This window comes from Leptopilina boulardi, unplaced genomic scaffold (genome assembly GCF_019393585.1).
Source record: "Leptopilina boulardi isolate dan_hultmark-lab unplaced genomic scaffold, ZJU_Lbou_2.1 LbouV2_216, whole genome shotgun sequence".
Lineage (NCBI taxonomy): Eukaryota > Metazoa > Arthropoda > Insecta > Hymenoptera > Figitidae > Leptopilina > Leptopilina boulardi.
Genome location: NW_026137770.1, coordinates 472666 through 493752, shown reverse-complemented (window position 1 = coordinate 493752; position 21087 = coordinate 472666). Strand labels below are relative to the sequence as shown.

At 24.6% G+C, this 21087-nt stretch overlaps 2 protein-coding genes, 1 long non-coding RNA gene and 4 other non-coding genes across 10 annotated transcripts in view; 5 read left to right on the top strand and 2 right to left on the bottom strand.

Moving 5' to 3' along the window:
• The window catches only part of LOC127279495 (D-beta-hydroxybutyrate dehydrogenase, mitochondrial), a 30631-nt gene extending 22988 nt beyond the window's left edge, over positions 1 to 7643 (bottom strand). Inside the window, exons 1-2 of one of the 4 annotated variants that reach the window (XM_051301889.1) lie at positions 7459 to 7642; positions 6836 to 7001 (exon numbers count right to left, since the gene is read on the bottom strand). The gene's annotated coding sequence lies outside the window, so the exon portion shown is untranslated. Of the gene's footprint in view, positions 1 to 6835; positions 7002 to 7342; positions 7423 to 7458 lie in introns of those variants that run through there. The other 3 variants (XM_051301888.1, XM_051301890.1, XM_051301891.1) reach the window with 3 other exon arrangements.
• A 5690-nt stretch (positions 7644 to 13333) lies between these two features.
• LOC127279497 (tRNA N(3)-methylcytidine methyltransferase METTL6) lies at positions 13334 to 17969 on the top strand. Its single transcript, XM_051301892.1, has 9 exons — positions 13334 to 13916; positions 14819 to 14964; positions 15066 to 15209; positions 15481 to 15646; positions 16089 to 16168; positions 16756 to 16841; positions 17164 to 17335; positions 17589 to 17629; positions 17868 to 17969. Exons 1-4 carry the CDS (start codon positions 13557 to 13559, stop codon positions 15635 to 15637), a joined length of 807 nt encoding a protein of 268 aa, XP_051157849.1. The 5' UTR covers positions 13334 to 13556; the 3' UTR covers positions 15638 to 15646; positions 16089 to 16168; positions 16756 to 16841; positions 17164 to 17335; positions 17589 to 17629; positions 17868 to 17969.
• LOC127279564 (small nucleolar RNA snR60/Z15/Z230/Z193/J17) lies at positions 15323 to 15406 on the top strand. Its single transcript, XR_007842655.1, has one exon. It is a non-coding gene; the product is annotated as a small nucleolar RNA snR60/Z15/Z230/Z193/J17 (small nucleolar RNA).
• On the top strand, positions 15938 to 16024 carry LOC127279561 (small nucleolar RNA snR60/Z15/Z230/Z193/J17). Its single transcript, XR_007842652.1, has one exon. It is a non-coding gene; the product is annotated as a small nucleolar RNA snR60/Z15/Z230/Z193/J17 (small nucleolar RNA).
• On the top strand, positions 16608 to 16693 carry LOC127279562 (small nucleolar RNA snR60/Z15/Z230/Z193/J17). The gene has a single exon (XR_007842653.1). It is a non-coding gene; the product is annotated as a small nucleolar RNA snR60/Z15/Z230/Z193/J17 (small nucleolar RNA).
• On the top strand, positions 17005 to 17092 carry LOC127279563 (small nucleolar RNA snR60/Z15/Z230/Z193/J17). The gene has a single exon (XR_007842654.1). It is a non-coding gene; the product is annotated as a small nucleolar RNA snR60/Z15/Z230/Z193/J17 (small nucleolar RNA).
• A 334-nt stretch (positions 17970 to 18303) lies between the features above and the next one.
• Positions 18304 to 19205, bottom strand: LOC127279500 (uncharacterized). Its single transcript, XR_007842645.1, has 2 exons — positions 18968 to 19205; positions 18304 to 18724 (listed from the first exon to the last, which is right to left on the bottom strand). It is a non-coding gene; the product is annotated as an uncharacterized LOC127279500 (long non-coding RNA).
• Positions 19206 to 21087: the final 1882 nt, after the last annotated feature.

Genomic DNA, 21087 nt, shown 5'->3' with positions numbered 1-21087 from the left:
ATGGCAGAACATTTTTTAAAAATTGATTGGCTTCGCTTAAAATCTGTTAATCATGGGATTTCTGGTCGCTGATTACTAATACAATGTTTTTTTTTTTTAAATTCGAAAAAGCGGATCCAATATTGTGGAAAATTTTCAAAAATTGATCACTTTCGCTTGAATCTTTTTAAATTAAGGTTTATTGGGGTCACTGTTTACGAATTTAATGTTAAATTTGTAATTAGCAATTTGGAGAACCACCGGTTAAAGAATGTAAGAATTTTTTTAAAAAATCGCCCGCCATATTGGATCCGCCATTTTGAATTCTTGAAATTTAACGTTAGATTTGAAATCATCGACTCAAAAAAATATTTAAATAATAAAAAATTATGAGAAACTTTTCACAAATTTAAATGTCAGTATTGATTATAAAAAACGAATTTATTATTTACTCTGTTATTTCTACTAATTATTTGTATATTATTTACAATCTATTGTATTCTTTATTTTAACTAGACCACGACACATGTTATAAAAAATTATCTGGTACAATTGAATTAATTACAATAAGAAAAATCAAAACAAAAGAAAAATTACAAGAATTAATGTTTAATGATTCGAGCATTGGGATTTATTGTAACCTTGTGATGTGTCATTGTCCTCAAATTTTACAGAGTTAATACCTAAAAATTTTAAAGAATGTTATAAAACATTTATATGTACATACAATTGAATTCCATGAAACGATATATATATATACACATATATAGGTATTTATATAAAATGAAGTTGCAATTAAAATTAAAAACAATGACTGAAAACAAAATTCATTTGAATATTATGCAATGCACTACATATATACAGGAAGTAATAAACTTAGAGAAAAAGTGAGACCTTTTTCCCCAGAACATTATATGAGGAGAGAAACTATACTAGACTTGTCTTTGACGACTAATAAGTCAATTGTCACGCGAATTATCCACTCTTGTATACATTTCAAGGACTTTCCAAGGTTGCTGAGGGATATTCTCATGGTTATTTTCGCATAATAATTTCTTGCATTGTTCTTACAATACCACAACCTATTTAAAGGCGTATACCAATGACATACATGCATACACCTAACATTCCTTAACAAAGATGATTTTCATTATTGCAAAAAATTTTATGACTTTGGCACTATAAAATCTTATCATCTCCTCTATACTATATAAATATATAGAAATCGTCAATTTGTTACGCACCAATTCACTTAACTGTGCGATTCTCCTGCTCTAGAAAATATTGATATTTTTCTTTTAAATGACTATATATTTTCTTTCTATTAAACATATTTTACGCGGACTAATTTTCTGACAGAAGTTTAATTTTCAATGTATTATATAAAAGTTCAACAAATGAATAAAATAAAAGGAAAATTTTCCAGCAAATCTCAATGCAGAATATGGATTTTAATAATAATAACAAAAGAGGCCGACAAAATTTTGGCCTACTTTGGAACTAATTGTAAGAAACAGACTATACTTTTCGAAAGCATTTTGGTGTGTTGAATCCGAATCTGACCTCAGAATTGACATAGTACGTTAGGTATTTAAGGTATTCTAACCTAGAAGTGCAAAAAGAAGTTTTTTGTACACATTTTAGGGCATGTAACATCGAGGGATAATTTTTTTCAAAAAGATTGTTACAGCATCTGAAAGCACGTCAAAATACTTCGGAAATTTTGGTTCTTGGTTTCGAAATAGGCCAAAATTTTGATGCCTTATTTGACAATAATGATAAAAAAATAAATTAAAGTACAATCGCAGAATTAGTGAAAACTGGAACACTATAATTCACTAGTATAAGAATTTTTACTTATTTAAGGGCTTCAAATATTAGGTTTAAAAATAAACTTCACTCCCGAACAGTTTTATCCTGAGAAGATGCTTACGCAAAAAGAACTCACACTAAACTAATGAGACTCACCAAACACAAATGAGTTTAGGTAGTTGATGGATCCAGGTATCATCTATTACTAGGATAACTAATTTGTAAGGGTATCCTTTAGCCATTACTTGACAATTTCAAGTAACTGAACTTGGATTTTCAATAACAGATTTGAATTTTCAATAACATATTTGAATTTTCAATAAAAAAATTTGAAATTTCAATAACAGATTTGAATTTTCAATAACAGATTTGAATTTTTCGAATTTTCAATAACTATATCTGTATTTTTAATTACAGGTTCATGAAATTTTATATCAAGTTCTTGAATTTTCAATTTATCTTGAATTGTATTAAAACTCAATTACGTGAGTTATTGAAAAGTTGTTTAATTTTCAGTTTTTTTCTAACAGTGTATATTATATACTCAAAGTATTAGTGAAAAACAAACTAAAAATTAGTGAAAATTCTTATACTATAATGTGAATTAATAGTTAATTTTTTATATTATTAATTGAAATTTTTCAAGGAAATTATTGATTAAATTAAATATAAAAAAACACATAAGATATTAAATAAAATATAAAAGAAACTTGCATCGTGTGATAAATCATTCAAAAGATATATTCACAATATGAGCTTTTCAATGCCTTAAATATCTTCTTTCAATATATAATATGAAAATAAGAGAATAGGTATATATATCGTTTGAAGTATTACGACTTAGGAATTTCGCGCGAATGAGAATTCTTTGCATTATTGCATTGTAAATGCATCGCAATAGAACCTTTTGATTATTGTCAGTAGCGAACCGTATAACAATGGAAAACAAGGATCGATTGCCAGTTTCCGGGATTTACTATCGATTACGCATATTAGCCATGAGTTTCTTTTTCTGTTGAAATACTTTTTTTCAAAAGGATTATCTAATGTAACATTTATATATATATACTATAAACTATATATATGTAGTATATAAGAATAAAAAAAGCACATTAAATCGAATAAAAACTGAAATAATTTTTAAATTTCGCGCCATTATCTATATGTTTTGTATTAAAAGGTTGGTACTTGGACTCTCGTCAATTTAGCGTATGTTTAACCTAAAATTTCTAATTACATATGTATATGAAACTTTTTTTTGACAGATGCGGCAATAAGTATATATATATATATATATATATATATATATATATATATATATATATATATATATATATATATATATATATATATATATATATATATATATATAATTAAAAAGTAATTAGTATATCGTGAATTACACATGTGTAACGATATTTATCTATATATATAATTTAAAGGAAATAAAAACAAATATGCGCAATAAAACACAAGGATACGAATGCAATGTTTCCAAGCTCACGAATTCACTTGAATGGAAAGTTTGTATATACAACTCGACGCCTTCATCGTATTGACTATGAAACAAATTACATGAATGTTGAAAATTGAAACGGAGGTGATCTTCCTGAAAAGGAGGATTAGAAAGTGTTAGAATCCGTTCAAGCGAATATATTTTCCGCAATGTAAAATAGTCCGTAGCGCATTTGCTTTGAAATCGCTTACCTTCGTTGAAACTATTAAATAACACGCAATATATATATATATAGTATACAGCAACTTTGAATTTTCAAACTAGAGGCGTTTCTCTTTAATATTCCTCGAACGCAATGCTAATTAATATGGACACTCCCGATTGATTTGGATCAAGTTTCGCCGGAAATTACATTCGACTTTTTCTTTCTCGTGTTTGAGATTTTTATTTCTCGTTAATTAAAATAATAATAAAAATAATAGCATAATATTTACAATATAATAATAATAATAATAATAATAATAATAATAATAATAATAATAATAATTGTTATATTCATATTTTTGAAAATTTTTTAGAACACATTTTTGAAGAAAACAAAACTTTTTTAGAAATTCCTCTTTTTCTAAAGTTTTAATTCTTTTCGAGTTCTTTTCCAAAGGACTTGAATCTTTGTGAAGAAATTCGACTATACTTTTGAAGAACACTGATAGAGATCCTTTGGAAAAATAAGTATACTCTCAAATCAAAAAAATTCGTGTCTTATTTTATAGAAATTTATATTCTTTTTTTAAAAAAATGTTTTCTATTAATTAATATTCTTTTAATATATATATATATATATATATATATATATATATATATATATATTTACTAATCTATAATAGAAAATACAAATTCTTCTTTTGAAAAAAGAAAACAAATATTTTAAATCTAAAATGTAATTTTCAAATACAAAATAATAAAAATGATTTAATTAATAAATGATGATTTTTCCCTTTATATATACATAGAAAATCTTATTAACCTGCTTTTGATTAACGGAGATGAGCATAAGTGCAATTTACACTGAGAATATGCGAGGTCTATAATTACAGGTTTGAGATCCATCCAATAATAACCCGCAGCATCACCTGTCACTTGAGCAGGTGCTTTGGACAGACTCTCACAATATTCCCAGCCAGAGATTCACCACAAGGGAAGAATAGCTGATAAACTTTAACTGGGCACACACCATAATAATATATATATAATGGAATCTTAAAGTGATTTTAATAAAAGATATTAAAATTTTCTATAAAAATAAGAATAATAATAATAATTGTTTTGTGAGGGAAAAAAAATCTTACGCGCACATATAATTTGTATATATATATATAAATGGGTCTTGAGAAAGGAATTCGGTCCACGGGTGTGTCATGGAAATATGCATTTATTTTGTTACGGGGAATTATTCATTTCCTTATACTGAAATTCCTCATGTAGAAATTCTATTGTCACGAAAAGAAACAAGGGATATTATTTCACTTTAATATTGTAAATCTTAATTGGAAAATGCAATTTTGTTATTTATTCCTTCGTATATATATGTACAATTTTTTTTATAGAAAATTTATTTTCTATAAAATAGAAAAAAGATTTTTTTGTTTAAATATTTTTTTTAATAAAACTTGATTTTTTCATTTTGTAAAGATTATTAATATTTTTATTTAATTATTCTTCTTTTATTTTATATGCTTTATATAAAATAGTATATAATATAAATATTGTTTTGGCCAAACTTAGCATAGAAAAAAAATTTCAAGTAGCAGGAATCGAAGGCACGACCCTAACCGCTCGCATGTCAGCAACCTAGGCCACTTAACCACGAACGTATCTTAATAACATTGTTTCTAAATGTCTACAATTAACTTTTACAATGTTAAAGTCTAATTTATTACTTACTTTTATTGTTTTTAACAGTATTTATTTATATTTTTGTACATTATATGTATAATTATTATATTATTATAATAATATTATTTCAATAATAATTATTAAAAATTATATAATTTATAATTAATTTAATTTAAATTCTATATTAATTTACATATGAATATTTTAGTATAAAATAATGTTACTTATGCAAAAAATATTAAGTAAATAATTATTCATAATAATAAATTTATAATTATTATTATCTCGAATTTGTGTGTTATACATAATTATCTATTGTTATATTCGAAGTGATTATTTGTATTGTATTACGAATTATTGGTTATACTATAAATATTGATTATCCTCTTTATATTATTAATATTAATTGTCTATATATTAAATAACCACGCGAAACAAATGTTTATTGTCGAATAATGTTATGAACATTATTGTTCTGAAATTGTACTCTATAGGTTTATATATCTATATGGCATTCCCTTTAGTCTGTATTTAATTGTGAGGAGAGATTTGTTATGATAAATATGTATAATAGACGTACAAATGAATAGGATAATACCGGTGAATGAAAATTATATAAATATATATATATATAAATAAATAAATATTGGAAAGCATCAGACAAGCATTTAGCGAAGACAAACTTTCATTTTAAATGAAATTAGTGATATAGTAGGGAATTTATTCCTCTTTTTCGCCCAGGTCTGACCATTACGAACTTTTTCCACTACTTGAAATACTTTCACAATAAAAATGGAAACATTTCGAATGTTTATTCCACTGCTGAAATGCCAATATTGTATATCTATATACTTCTTTTTCTCGACAAAATATTATGTTTCATGTTTTATTTATAAATTTTATTTGTTTACAGAAATGAAATCGTTACTTTTTCCTATTTAAAATGCGAATATATTTATGTGTTTATTTTTCAAGAATATATATAAAAAATATCTAATTTTGCGATTTTGAAATAATTATGTGTCAGGGCAATATATATATATATATATATATATATATATATCATGCGGAATTTTTGTGGCAATAATATATTGAAAAAAAAACTTTTCAAACAATTGCAATAAATAATAATTATAATGTTTAATTTCCCGTGAAAAAAATGTACATTCCAATATGATTGCATAATATATTGAAGATTCACGAAATCATAATAAAATGATAGTGTATACAAAGTTTTTCATATATGAATGATGACCACGTACTTTTTTCCATTCTTATTGCAAGATTGGCAGAAAGTTTATTTAAAGAAAGTCACATTATTATCAAATAATTATCAAATTTGAATTCTTATTAATGCTTTAATTAATTGTATTATGCTTTTAATTATTTCAATGTAAATTATTGCATTTAGTTTCATTAATTAATTAAAAATTATTTTACGTTATTTTTATTTCATTAAATTATAGTTATAAAAATTATAATATTCTAAACCAAAAAAAAAAAAAAATGAAGAGCATAATTTTAAATGTAAAGAATAGAAAAGAACTTTTTAATAAATGTATTTACTATTAATATAATTAATTATTAAATTAATTAATAAATGTAAATATTAATTTACTGTACTGTACACTAGTATAGATATAAAGTAATTTTTATAGATTGGTAGTTATTAATCGAAATCATTTTACTTACAAAATTATTAAAGAGGAGCAAATATTCCTATTTTGAAATTGGATTATAATCCGTGAGCTTTAGGAAAAAAAATATCACTATATTAAATTGATTGAAAATTTCAACACTTAATAATTTTTTCACTACCGCACCTTGGTAACATTAATAAACACTCCTACTGTACATTCTATTAAAAAAGTAATTAAATTTTTTAAAAAATTTCTATCTCAACATTGTTGTAATTATTAATGACAAAAATTTTAATAGTACAAATTTTTTTTTTATTATTATTATAACAATAGTAAATTGTTAACTAATTAATAAGTAGACAAATAATGAATTATTTAAAAAAAATAATATTGATATAAAAAATATAATATAAATTAATAATATTATTAATAAAGTTTTTTTTATTGATAGTAATGATTATTATTTATATACATTTTATTAAATTTAGGTTTTCATACAGATATTATTTAAGAACGCGAGAATGTAAAAAAAGCAATGTGTTTATATATATATATTTACATTGCTGCTTCTACAATTTCCAAAGTATTGAATGCAATTTTGCATGTAAGGAATTTTGTGATGAAATTTTTGCCAAATTGAAGGGGAAATATTTACAAAATGCAAATTTTACTAACACATATGAATACACCATATAGTATTTATATGAGAAAGAGCGCGCACGCGAAAGAGATGCTTTTATAACTTGAAAGTGCGCGCGTCCACTGGCTATGTCCATACAAAACTGGCTTTAGAGAATTCCCGCTTGGAATGCCCACGAGGAACGGTTTTCAGCCGCCGTGCCTACCTCTCGATATATACGAATGGCGAAGGCATCTTCGCCTTCAAGAGTATCAACCACATTCACGTTTGGTTTGTCAGAGACGTGCGGCTCTCACAAACGTGTTTGTGCATATCCAATCCATAAGCAAATGCCATTCGAGAGAAGCTGAACCTGCCATGAGACGATCATAGAATTCCATAGCCACACTCCAATTTAAAAGTGCGATGGAGAAAAACTTATTATATGCATTTTTATATTCTCATTTTCTATCTCTATGATTCAATTGTCAGGTAAAAAGAAAAGAAAAAAAAAATTTTCATTATTACTTAACCACAAGGCTTGAGCGGTGAAGACTAATCTTATATAGAGAAAATACGAATCACTGGAAATCATTTATTTTTATTTCTTTTTTTGTTTTACTTTTTTCTATTAGTACCTAGATATTGTGGTTTTAGTTTTTTTTTTATGCTTTTTCTAAATGTTTTTCAAGTTCGTTAGAATCTGAAATGTATATAATCATTGAGGTTTCATTAGTTGGAAATAAAGTCATGAAAGACTTGACAAATTAAGTGCTGTAGAGTTTTTACAATATAAAAAGAGGCAAATTTGGTATGCGCTATAAATTGATAAAATTTCAAGACACTTGCGGATTTTTAAATAAAAATTAAATATAATGTATTGAAGATGTTTCTTCAAATATTAGAAATAAGCTCAGATTTAAAAAAATCAAATCAAAGATTCAGCGATTCCAAAAAAACCCTCAAGTGACACGTTTCAAGGAAATTTGATCAATTTTTGAAAAAAATTGCCTGCCATATTGAATCCGCCATTTTGGATTTTTAAAATGAGCTCAGATTTAGATTTAACGACCCCAAAAACACTTGAGAGTGACAAGTTTCAAGGAAATTTAATCACTTTTTAAAAAATTTCAAAAACTTATAATTTTTAGAATCCCTTGATAGTATAAAGTTGTAAGGAAATCCGATCAATTTAAAATAAATCTTTCGCCTTATTGGATTCCCCATTTTGAATTTTGAAAAACTGATATGGATTCGTAATCAGTGACAGTTACAAGTGAATCTAACCGCAATTTTTAAAAAATCTTTCGCCACATTGATTCTGCCATTTAAAATTTTTAAAATTAGCATCAGATTTAAAAAGTTTCAATAAAGACACATAAAATATGGTGAAGAATTTTAAGAAATTTACTGGATTTAGTTATTAAACCTCGTTATTTAACGGTTTTTGAGGTCGCTGATAACGAAATTTATATCAGATTTTCAAAATTTAAAAAGATGGATCCAATATAATACGTGGGAGAATTTTGTAAAATTGATCAAATTTAATTGAATCTTTTTACTTAAGGGTTTTTAGAAACTCTGATTACAAATTTGGTAACAGTTTTTCAAAAATCAAAATGTCGGTAGAAATATGGCCGATCCGCCATGTTGAATTTGAAAAAATTGACATCGAATTCTCAATTAGCGTACTTCTTTCTATCAAAAACGCCAAAAAAAAATGAAAATTAATTTTTTTGTCTTAAACTACTAATTTTCTCTTTTACATTTTTTTTTTGGTCAATTACAAAATAAAAATTTTGTTCCTAATAAAAAAGCAGATTGAATTCACTTGAAACCTGATATTTATGGGTTTTTGGAGCCGCTGATTACAAATTTAATATATCAGCTTAGAGAAATTGAAAATGGGTGATCCAATATGGTGGAGGAATTTTTAAAAATTCATTGGATTCACTTGAAATACATATTATTCGGGGGTTTTTGGGGTCACCGATTACGATTTTAAAGTCAGTATTTAAAAAACATTAAACGTGTAATTAATGAATTTCTCCAAACTGACGGAGTGAATCTGATGCTCTTTGATTAAAAACAAAGTGTGTTGTAATTGCCAAAAAAAATGTAAAGTAGCGAATATTTTGAAATACAAAACTAACGCCATTTAGGGTAACTTGAATTAGGTTTATCTATGATAAGTGCCAAAAGTTTGTTTAAAAAAATAAGTTCTCGATTCGAGCACTGTGTAATCAAAAACTGTTTTTCTCTCTTCTCTCTTCTAGAAATTCTCATTTTCATTATTATTATTATTGCTGCTTTTACAATGAAGAAGAAACTGCGGAAACTGATATAAATAAATAAATATATATATATATATATATATTGCGCTTGAAGTAAATGCTTATTCATATATTGTTCGCACCGCGTATTACTGTGAAATTATTCACCGCACATTCTGTTTTGTTATTTACAGCAGTTATTTAAAATATATATTGTATATGTGTCGAAGCAAAAACATTCATAAACTAAAATTATTATGTATACGCATACTTCAAAGTTAATTTTTTTCCTTACAACATAATGTTTTTAGCAAATAATAGGAACATTTTTTAACGAGACTAATACCGGTAAAGAAATAAAATATATATAGGTATACAAAACAATCTATACAACAAAATATAACTATTAATATTTAAATATAATCATAAACAATTAAAAAGATATTTTTTTCAATAATGCAAAAGTTTATATACTTGGAAATAAATTAACACGAGTAACTAAATTGAGTCTTAATTTTGTAAATTACTCATTTCAAATGTAAATGTTGATTATTTGACGTCGAAAAGAAATTTTCTAAAAGCATGAAAGTTTGTGATTAAAGCAAAATGAAAACTGTAAAATATGAAATGCGATTGTAATAAATAATTCATGTACAAATTTCAGATCTTTATCATTTCTCAAAAAAAAAAAAAAAGAAAAATAAGAAAGAAAAACTTTAACCGTTGTATATGTATACGTATATTATAGAAATATATATATATACAGATAAATTAGAAATAATTTACATAAGTGTAGTATATAAATTACAATTTATAGTTACAAAATTGTACGGTTATTGTAAATTATGCATTGTACCTTTTATAATAAGAGAAGAAAAGTCATTAAAACCAGTGCTATTAAAATAATATTAAAGCACGCAATTTTGTCAATTCAATAAGCATGAAATTTCAGATAAGTAGAACACAAGCATTATTATATGCAGCTCTATTAAAATATTATGATATAACCATATAAAAATGCAAATTAAATATAATAAATGGTCGTTTCTTCTTAATTTTTATATATTAATTTTCTAAACATTGTATATTATATAGATTGTTTAAGTGTGTTTTATTTAGTTTAAAGAACAGTGCCGTTTTTTTAAACTAATATACAAAAAAGGTATGGATATTCAATATATATTATTTACATATATATATAAATTTACATACATATATTACTTTATTATTATTCAAAATTTTCAACAATGAAAGACCTATTATGTATGCTATTTGTTTGTATATATAAATACACAATAATGGAATTGAAACCCATTTGGAAGAAAATTTTGAATCAAATTTCAGTCACATAAATGAAAATGTAGGGTTTGTGTATATACATTATGTGTTATAGTGTGTCACAAAGTCGTCGTATATCTGATATTGTAGATATATATATTGTACTATATATGTGGTTGGTTCGTAAAATTTTGATCACGTCCAACCTCTTTTAGGACTCTATGTCATTGTGCGTCGTCTTCATTGAACACACACATATTTATAATATATGTGCACATTGTATTGAAATATCATTTTATTGAACGTGTTTAACATGAAAAATAATTTTTCTTGCTTATCAAAATGCATGAGTCAGTTAATGTATTTATCAATCAATTGTTTATGTTTAACAAATATAGGTAGATATGGAATATATTCTTTGACTCTTTTGTTCCAGGTTAAGGACACTTTAATACCTTTAGTTAATTTTCAAAAAAGATATGCCTAATAGGACAGGATTATTGTAAACTTAATTGTTGATGAAGTTATTACAAAAAAATCTGACTTCAGATTTACAATTATTGTCCTCAAAAACTCCCCAGTAACAAGTTTTAAGCGAATTTATTAAATATTAGCCCACCATATTGAATTCGACATTTTTAATTTTAAAAATCTTATTTCAAAATCAACCCTCCTCCAAAAAAGTTTACAATAATAGTTTTAAGCAAATGGTTTTGTTTTCAAAATCTTACCCTCCCTTGGATAATCTGATAGTCATGAAATTAATAAATAAATATAAATTAAAATAATTTAAATAAAAATAAAAAAATAAAATAAATTAAAATGTACCTAGTACTACTCAAAAAAACATAATAAGTTGTATAACACATATATTGAGAATAAAACAAAACATTAATAATAATTGCCGAAACAACATATAACACATTAAATGTAACAACATATTAATTAACATATAAAGTGTAAGGCAAGAAATAAAAAAAATAAAATAAAAATTGAAGTATGAACTTTTTTTGTTCATAAAATGAACGCTTATTGCTTCCCCATGGAGATTTTTTCTAATCAATTTATGGTAACTTATTTGGCATTATAATAATTTTAAGAAGATGTTATTAAGTTGTATTTCTTGGGTATTTGCAGAGATAGATTTTTAACATCAATTACTTCGTAATATTTCACAATAAAAGGTTCAATAATAGATCAATTGATTCGTTTTTAAATATTCTCCAAGTTGTTTATATAACTTTTAAAGATACATAAATATTTTTTAAATAAATAAGGCAGGTTTTTCAAAATTTTTCAATTTCAAAATGTTAATAACTCTGGATAAAATAACAGTATAGGATATATTCGCTAATAGGTCAAAAGATGCGTCTTGAAAAACTCTACAATAATAAAGATAAATATATATTGGTGTCAATACATTTTTTTAAATTATGGGCAAAAAACGTTTTTCTTTAATTTTTAAAAATTCAATAACTTTGGTTAGAATATCAGTAGAATGTTCGCTATATAACATCTTAAAAGATGCGTCTCAAAAAACTCTACAAAATTAAAGAAAAAAATATTCATAGGTGTTTTAACATTTTTTTAAAGTTATGGGAAAAAAACGATTTTTGAAAAATTTTTAAATGAAAAAAAAAATAAGAGTTAATCTTTACACCTACTGCACCGAAACTTTCCTAAAGATTTCCTAAAAATTTATTTGAAATATTCGGAATATTTAATTGCAATGTTTAGTGAAAATTATGTAAAGATTTAAATGTCCCACTTGAATAAATGTTCAGGAAGGTTTCACAAAGTTTCACACTAAACATTTATTTAATTGGGACATTTAAATCTTTACACAATTTTCACTAAACATTGCAATTAAATATTCCGAATATTTCAAATATATTTTTAGGAAAGTTTCGGTGCTGTGGGGGTATTAATATTGCTCAAAGTACTCATTATTTGTCCATCAGTGAGAACTACAAATTTAAAAAAAAATTATCCCTTTAGCTCTTATAGCATTCGAGATATTTAAGAAAATGTATATATATATATATATATATATAAATATACACGGAACGACATTTTATAAAAATGTGATTTTTGGATTCCTGAGGTCGAAAAACATAAAGATACATCAAAAAATCAAGTTCGAAAAATTTCAGTATTACAATGCTTCCTCCATGAGGCTGCAAAAATAATACAATAATAAATCAAAACATTAATCAATAAAAAATTTTAATATAACAAATAAAATACAAAAGTATATATACAAAACATTTTTTAAATTATCCCGCTCAAAATAATATAAATGTGGCAACAGCGTGACAACAGCGCCAGTCCTTAATTTTGTGGTCTTTTTCGTAACGATCCAGAGCACGACGACGACATTTTTCTCGTTCACTTTCTCTTGAACTTCGTCAGCAGCAGTGTATAATTTTTGTATGTGATTAAATTTTTTTTTTTTTTTGTTCACCAAAGAATACGTAATTTATTGTCGTCAATTTAATAATTTTTATAAATAATTAATTTAAAATTTAGTATCATAATAAAATTTATTTATGTTAAAATTAGTTTAAAGTTATATCGTGATATATGTATTGCGCGAGTAAAAAATGGCGGATTTCCCTCAATCCGACCACGTGGTGAAGCGTTTAACATCACAAGAAATTGAGAAACTTGACGCTCAAAATTCACGAATAATTTCTCAATTTCGTGCAAAACAATTAGAAAAAGATGCTAAAAAATATTGGGATTTATTTTATAAAAGAAATGAAACAAGATTCTTTAAAGATCGTCATTGGACGACAAGAGAATTTCAAGAATTATTAGATATTGACGACTCTAAAGAACAAATTCTTATGGAAGTTGGTTGTGGAGTTGGAAATTTTATTTATCCATTAATTGAAGATGGAATTAATGTTAAAAAAATATTTGCCTGTGATTTATCGCCAAGGGCAATTGAATTTGTTAAGGTAAGTTTTAGAAATTTTTTTTTTTTTTTGTGATTTTTTAGAAAAGTAACAAAATTTTTTTCACACACTGTAAAAAAAAATTTTGTCTTATTTTACGGATTGAACTTGTAATTTTTCCAAAATCTGTAACTGAACTTATTTCAAAGCAGTAAATATACAATAACTGATTTAAACTTTATACTTTTAAAGTAGCACATTCGTAATTTTTTGAAAATAATTTTTTAATATACAAAAGACCCATACAGTACCTTAAATTGCAGTAATATTAGAATATTATTGAGAAATAATATTTGTTAAAAAATTTAGATATACTGTATGGAGAAAAATTTCAAATGAATAATAGAGTCACAAAAAATATCACTTTAATATATTTCAATTTATGTTGTAAAATTAAATTACGTAGTCATAATTTTAGTTAATTTTATTATATAATGAAAAATGGAAGTATGACATTAAATTTTAAAGTAGTAGTAAAATTCACATAGAAATCTGAGTTTTAAAATGAACGTAAAATACGTCCAGGCTGTTTTGATTATTAATAAAATTTTCGAAAATTATGACTACATAATTCAAATTATTACAGTTGAAATTAAAGCATTTTTTTATGATATTTATATTTACAAAAAAAAAAAAAAAAATCTAAATTTAAGATTATACAATATGAAAATTGTAATAGTTGAGAGTTTTAATTTTTATTCTCCATTAATATTATATAATGCACTTTTAAGTTTGTAATATTGAAACATCTTTTTTTCTTTATTAAATTTCAATTGAATGATCTGAATATTGAATTTGTTGAACGTTATATTATAAAATGAATATGAAATTGATCATAAAAAACAATATTTCATATCGAATGTGATGTTAATAATGCAATATTGAGTATATCATTTTACTTTTAGATGCACAATCTCTATGACCCACAAAAGATAGAAGCTTTTCAAGCTGACGTTACATTGGAAAAGTGTTTTTCAAATATCGATATTCCAATAGATATTGCAACTCTCATATTCGTCTTGTCAGCAGTACATCCAGATAAATTTAAACGGTAAATTAATGATTCAATGGGCACTTGAAAAAAAAAAAAACTCCCGCTGAATGAACATGTAGAATTGGAATAATTACTGGAATTTTTTTTTTTCATTGCAGAGTAGCAGAAAATCTATTCGATAAATTGAACAACGGTGGCATGATATTATTTCGAGATTACGGATTATATGACATGGCTCAACTGAGATTTAAGGCGGGACATAAAATTGCAGAAAATTTTTATATGCGACAAGATGGCACAAGGTGTGTGAGTATATACATGAAATTTTGAATGCTAAACTTTTTGATCCATTATGTAAATATGTAAAAATTCTTATAGATTTTATTTTGCATATTATACTAAATTGTATTAATTTTTTTAATATGATGATTTCATAGTTCACCTGAATTCTATTGAAGACATACTATTTAATGTCTTTCGCTCCTATCTGACTTTGTTTTTTTAGTAGTAGAATTTTTCTATTTCAAAAATTATTATTTATAATTAATGTGAAATTTTTTTTTTTTTTTTCAGAAGCTACTATTTTTCAATTGAAGAGATTAAAAATCTTTTCGAATCAAGTGGCTTTGAAACTGTGTCCTGTTCGTATATTCACAGACGAACAATTAATTTAAAAGAAAACATCGATGTGCCGAGAATTTTTGTTCAAGCAAAATTTAAAAAACCTTGAAAAAATGAGGTAAATTTAAAAACAAATTTATTTAGATTTTAAAATTGAGGTCTTGAATTAAAAAAAATTGATTAGAAAATATCATAAAATTCTTAAATATTTAATATGAAAGTTTGTCATTTCTAACAATTTATTTTTATCTATTATTAAATTGGGAAAATAAATGAAAGAAAAAATATAGTTATCAAAGCTTATATTGATGGAATGATTCAATTTAGCACAAAGATTAATTCGAGACCATCAATTGTTGAAACGATTTTTATGCATATTAAAAAGTCTTCCCAAAAAGAAATGATAATTTTTTAACAAATGATGATTTCATAGTTCAACTGAATTAGATTTGAAGACAATTAGATTTATGTCTTTCGCTCCTATCTGACATTTCATTGTAATTTATAAATTTAGAGTTTCTCTTATTAGTACCGAAATAAATATTATTATTTTGTTTCAGTATTCTATATGAATGATGTGAAAATTCATTTCAAAAAATGACTGTCTTCAAAATTTCCCACAATCAAGCAAGTTGAGCAGGTATTTACTAAATGATTAAAAATATCCCACACAGCACATGATATTTCCTAAATATTTCTGAAATATTTCATTAAAATATTATAGAAAATTTCCAACTTAAATGATGCGCACTGGTCGATCTCAGTTTCTATGGTCTGTACAGCTGCGCAGTAGTTTTTAATTTTCCAGGATCTTAAGGTGTTGAACATGTTAGAAAATAACGATTGATTTCATATTTTAAAAAAGTTTCTAACTTTCTTTGAAATGTTTCCTGAATATTGCAGAGTCTTCATGTGTAATATTTCAGCAAAATTGCACGGCAATATTTCTTATAGGCGGACATTTTCCTGTTTTCCTCAACATTTCATGAACCTTGCATTGAAATATTTCAAATCTTTCAATGAAATATTCATGAAATGTTTAGGAAATATAATGTGCTGTGTGGGATATAATTAAATCCTAAATTTACATGATGATTTCATAGTTCAACCGAATTATATTGTGGAATGTACTATAAATGTCTTTCGCTCCTATCTGATATTTTTATTTAAATAAAACTATTTTTTTTATGCTTGTGCAAAAATACAATGATTTTTCTTTTTTTTTAGTGTACATTGAGTGTTACACTTTGAAAAGATTCTTTGGAAAATTGAAATTGGAGTCTTCTGAGATTGTCGGGAAGACTTAAAATAAGGTATTATATTAATTTTGTATTATTATTATTATTATTAAATATACTGGAATCTCCTAACTTTAGATTGCTCGTACATTGTTATCTAAAGTTTAAAATCAACACAGTCTAAAGTTCGGAGGTTTCAGTGTAAATGAAAAAGTTAGTAAAAGATTTATCTTTTTTTTTCATTCGCATGATGATTTCATAGTTCAACCGAATTATATTGAGGAATGTACTTAAAAATGTCTTTCGCTCCTATCTGATTGTATTTAAAATAAAATTGCAAATGTTTGCTTTTTTTGAAAAATCCTATATTATTTAATGAAACAATTTTCTCTTGCAGAAACTCAATCTTGTCTTGAAACTTGGAAAGTTAACTGAGAATTTTAATCAACCAAGACTAAAATTGATTTCAACATTCTAACCATGGAATTCACTTTGATCCAATAAAAGAATCCACTTTCATTTTTATGGAGTTCTCTATAAAGAAAAGTCACAGCGTGAAACTTAAAGCTGTAAGATATTTAATTTTTTTTTTATTATCTGTTTAATACCCATATTATTAACTTAAAATATTTGTAAATTAAATATTTTGGAAATTAATTATAAAAATTGAAATATGATGAGGCTTGTGTTTGAAATCATTTTTTATGATGTCACACTTTATTCGTCACTACCACTGATTTTTCTTTAAAATTAAAAATAAGAGATTTTTAATTTAATAAAAAAACAGAAAAGACTTATATAGTTTTTTTAAAAATATTACAGAAATGCAGAGGACTGATGTAAGACGCAAATTTAATTAACTGGTATGTATATATTTTTTTGAAACTGAAATAATTTAATATGATACACTTTAAAGATTTAACATTAAATTGAAATATTTTGTGAACTTATAATGATGATTTTTTTTTGTCTTTTTGAGACACTGAATCTTTCATGAATGTTACATTATTAGCTCTATCTGAAAAAGTTCCAATTTTCTCTTTAATTGTTGAAAAACAAAAATGAATATTACTACATTAAATATGTATATTTTCTTTACAGGTTTGTTAAGGGGCTACAATTTTTTTTCATCAAGAAAATGAAAGTATCACAATAAAATTTTGTAATAAATAAGTTATTAAAATAAATTGTTAAGTCTTTAAATCTTTGCTTTATTTCTATAAGTTTCCACTATTTTCAAAGAAAGTATTTAATTTTTAAGATGGTATTCGTATTCAATAGGTAAAAAAAACAAAGTCATTTTTAAGATTTTTTTTTTCTAAATCTATTTTAAATATATTTTGTTACCGCTCTTTCTTTATTCAATATAATTATATATATATATTTCAATAATATTAAAGTATTCTTTTCATTAAAAAATAGTTATAAATAACCTGGTTATTCATACTCTAGTGAAACCTTTTTTTTAAAAGAGATATTTCACTATAGGAACATAGATTTTGAACCGGATCATCAGTTTTAATAACGTCAACAACAATAAACTAAGAGAAATATATTTACTTTATCCAAATTCAACGTAAAAGTTTAGATTTTTCATGGAATTAAATAAATATCCGGTTTCAAAATAAAATTAATGGGACAATACGACAAGAAAACGACGTAACGTTGTTAATTAGGTTCCACATCCTTTTCTCAATGTCATATTATTTTTTGTATTTAATTTACAATTGTAGTAAAAAAAAAAAAACATTTCATTAAGTATGAAAAAATTTAATAACAAAAACAAATTTTCATATCCTACAGAATGTACAAAATTATGTATATTAGATTCAAAAGTTTAAGTACTGGATGTTGGTTTGTTTTTCATTTTTTCTTGAAAATTTTCCCAAATGCTCACATTTTCTGGATCAGTCTCAAATTTTTTGGTATTTACTTCAATTGTTGATAAAATTTCTCTTCTAAAAACAATAAAGAAAAATTGTTTATTTACTTCTATTTTTTGTAATAATTATAAAAAAAATAAAAGATTACACAATAGGGAATAAATTATCTCTTATACATTGCAAAATAAATTTATCTATTCAAAAAAAAAAAACTTAACATTAAACTAATAATTATATTTATTTAACATAATTGAAATAAATTTGAATTGTGTAAATTATTATAAACCTATATATTATAATAATTATATTTATATATACCTTTTGAAAGAAATCATAGTTCCAATCACAAGAAAAGAACCAAAAATTAAAGGATACTGATGTTTATAAATGCGAGAAAAAAAATTTTTAGACATTGCAAATTTTTGAAATTATTTTCCTTTTAAAATAAATAATTTTCATTGATTATTTATATGATTGATAACGTGAAATATAAACATACACACATAGAAGTCATCAAAACATTATTCTCGCTGAGAGGTTGGTTCACTAATGTGACTCACAATTATCTTACTGCGCATGCTTTTCTTAAAAAGCGCGAATGTTCGCTACATTATTTTTGTTATGAATATACGATCTTTTTCTTTAAAAAAAAAAAAAAGTATAAGAAAAATATTAAAATAAGAAATTTATTAATATTTCAAATTTCGTAAATTTTAAACAAAACATTTTATAACCTAATTTACCTAATATTGGAACGATATTGACTTATAAAAATTAAAAAACTTTTTTTTTAAGATTTATTTTTTAAATTTTTATTTAAATTCTAACCAAACCAAATTTTATATGTCGCACAAAGAAATCACTGGATCTTATTTATTATTTATGTAATCTTCCACGATCTTTCTGTGAAAAGTAATGCGTTTTAAGAAATTGAATCAGCATTTAATTTATATTCAACCTCTACATTGGACATATTTTAAACCAATATTGAACCTACTTTGACTTACATATATATTAAAACTTATTTGGAGTTAAATTCAATCTTTATTGCGGACGTACATTAAATCTTTATTTAACCAACTTTGAACCTATAATTTAAACTTACTCTGACCTAAATTAGACCTACATTGGACCTTTATTAGGTTTACCTTTTTATTACTTTACCTATATTAGATCTACATTGAAACATTAATTGAATCTAACTTAAACCAACATTGGACCTTAACCTGAATTGAACCAACAGTTGGACTTTTATTGAATTTTTATTGAAGCTACATTAAACCATACATTTGACATTTTTTGAACCTATATTGGATTAATAATATTAAAATTATTTTTGTCATACTTTAAATCTTATTTGACCTACCTACTATTTTTTTAACCTACTGTCATGTCACTGTAACGTTGTTAAACCTTGCAGCTGCATTTTCTGTAACAAAGTCTTTTTCTTTCTTCATTTTGTCCTGTATGAAATTAATAGTCTGACTTATTAATTTGTTCGGTAGTACCGGAAGAATATTATTTATGATCTCATAAATTAACCCTTATTTGATTTTACACAATTGTAATAAATAATGCTCTTTCGCTAACCCTAAAATTGTATCGAATCTGATTGTGAGTAATAAAAATCCTTTCTGTAATAAGATTGCATTGTTCTATTTATATCTAACAAGAGTTTTCCTCCGAACTCGAAAAAATAAACATCGAAAGATTGCCTGTTCATACATTGTTCTATTGAGAGAGTATGTCAATGATTTCTTTTATTATCATAATTTATTGGAAAGCCAAAGGGGAAGTCACCCTAATCCGCAACGATTAGATGGTCAAAACCCTTTTAATGAAAAGGGTGGAAAATGCAACCTACTGCCGGGAATTCGTCAACCCTCTTTGTGAAAATCCTGTATAAAAGGTCTACATTTGCCAAGAGAAATAAGTTCTGATTTTGCTACCAGCACGTCATCTTCTCATTCAAAATCTTATACAAGTATGGTTACTCTGCTCGATTTCAAATTCGACTTAGAAGAATTTTCAAGTCAAGTGTTAAAAGTTTCTACATTTACAAGAACTCTTCCAAGTATTCAATGATTATCCTGTCACAATATTTGTAAAATCATCTTTTCTTTTCTTTTGCGGAAGAATCTCATTATTTGCACAGAAAAAAAGGTGCGGATAAAAAGTTGTAAAGATAGAGGATAAAAGTCGTTAGGATACAGGGTAAAGGATAAATTTGTGATGGATAAAAATGTTATACTAAAATATTACTAGAAAAATCGATGTCATATTTGAGTAAACTGTCTAATTTTAATAAAAATATTAGTAATTTTACACATAACCTTTTAAATCCACAAATTTTATATAAATAAGTAATTGCACGTGGAAATATTTTTCCTATAATTATTGTCTATTAATAAAAATATCTTTGACTAATACAACTGACA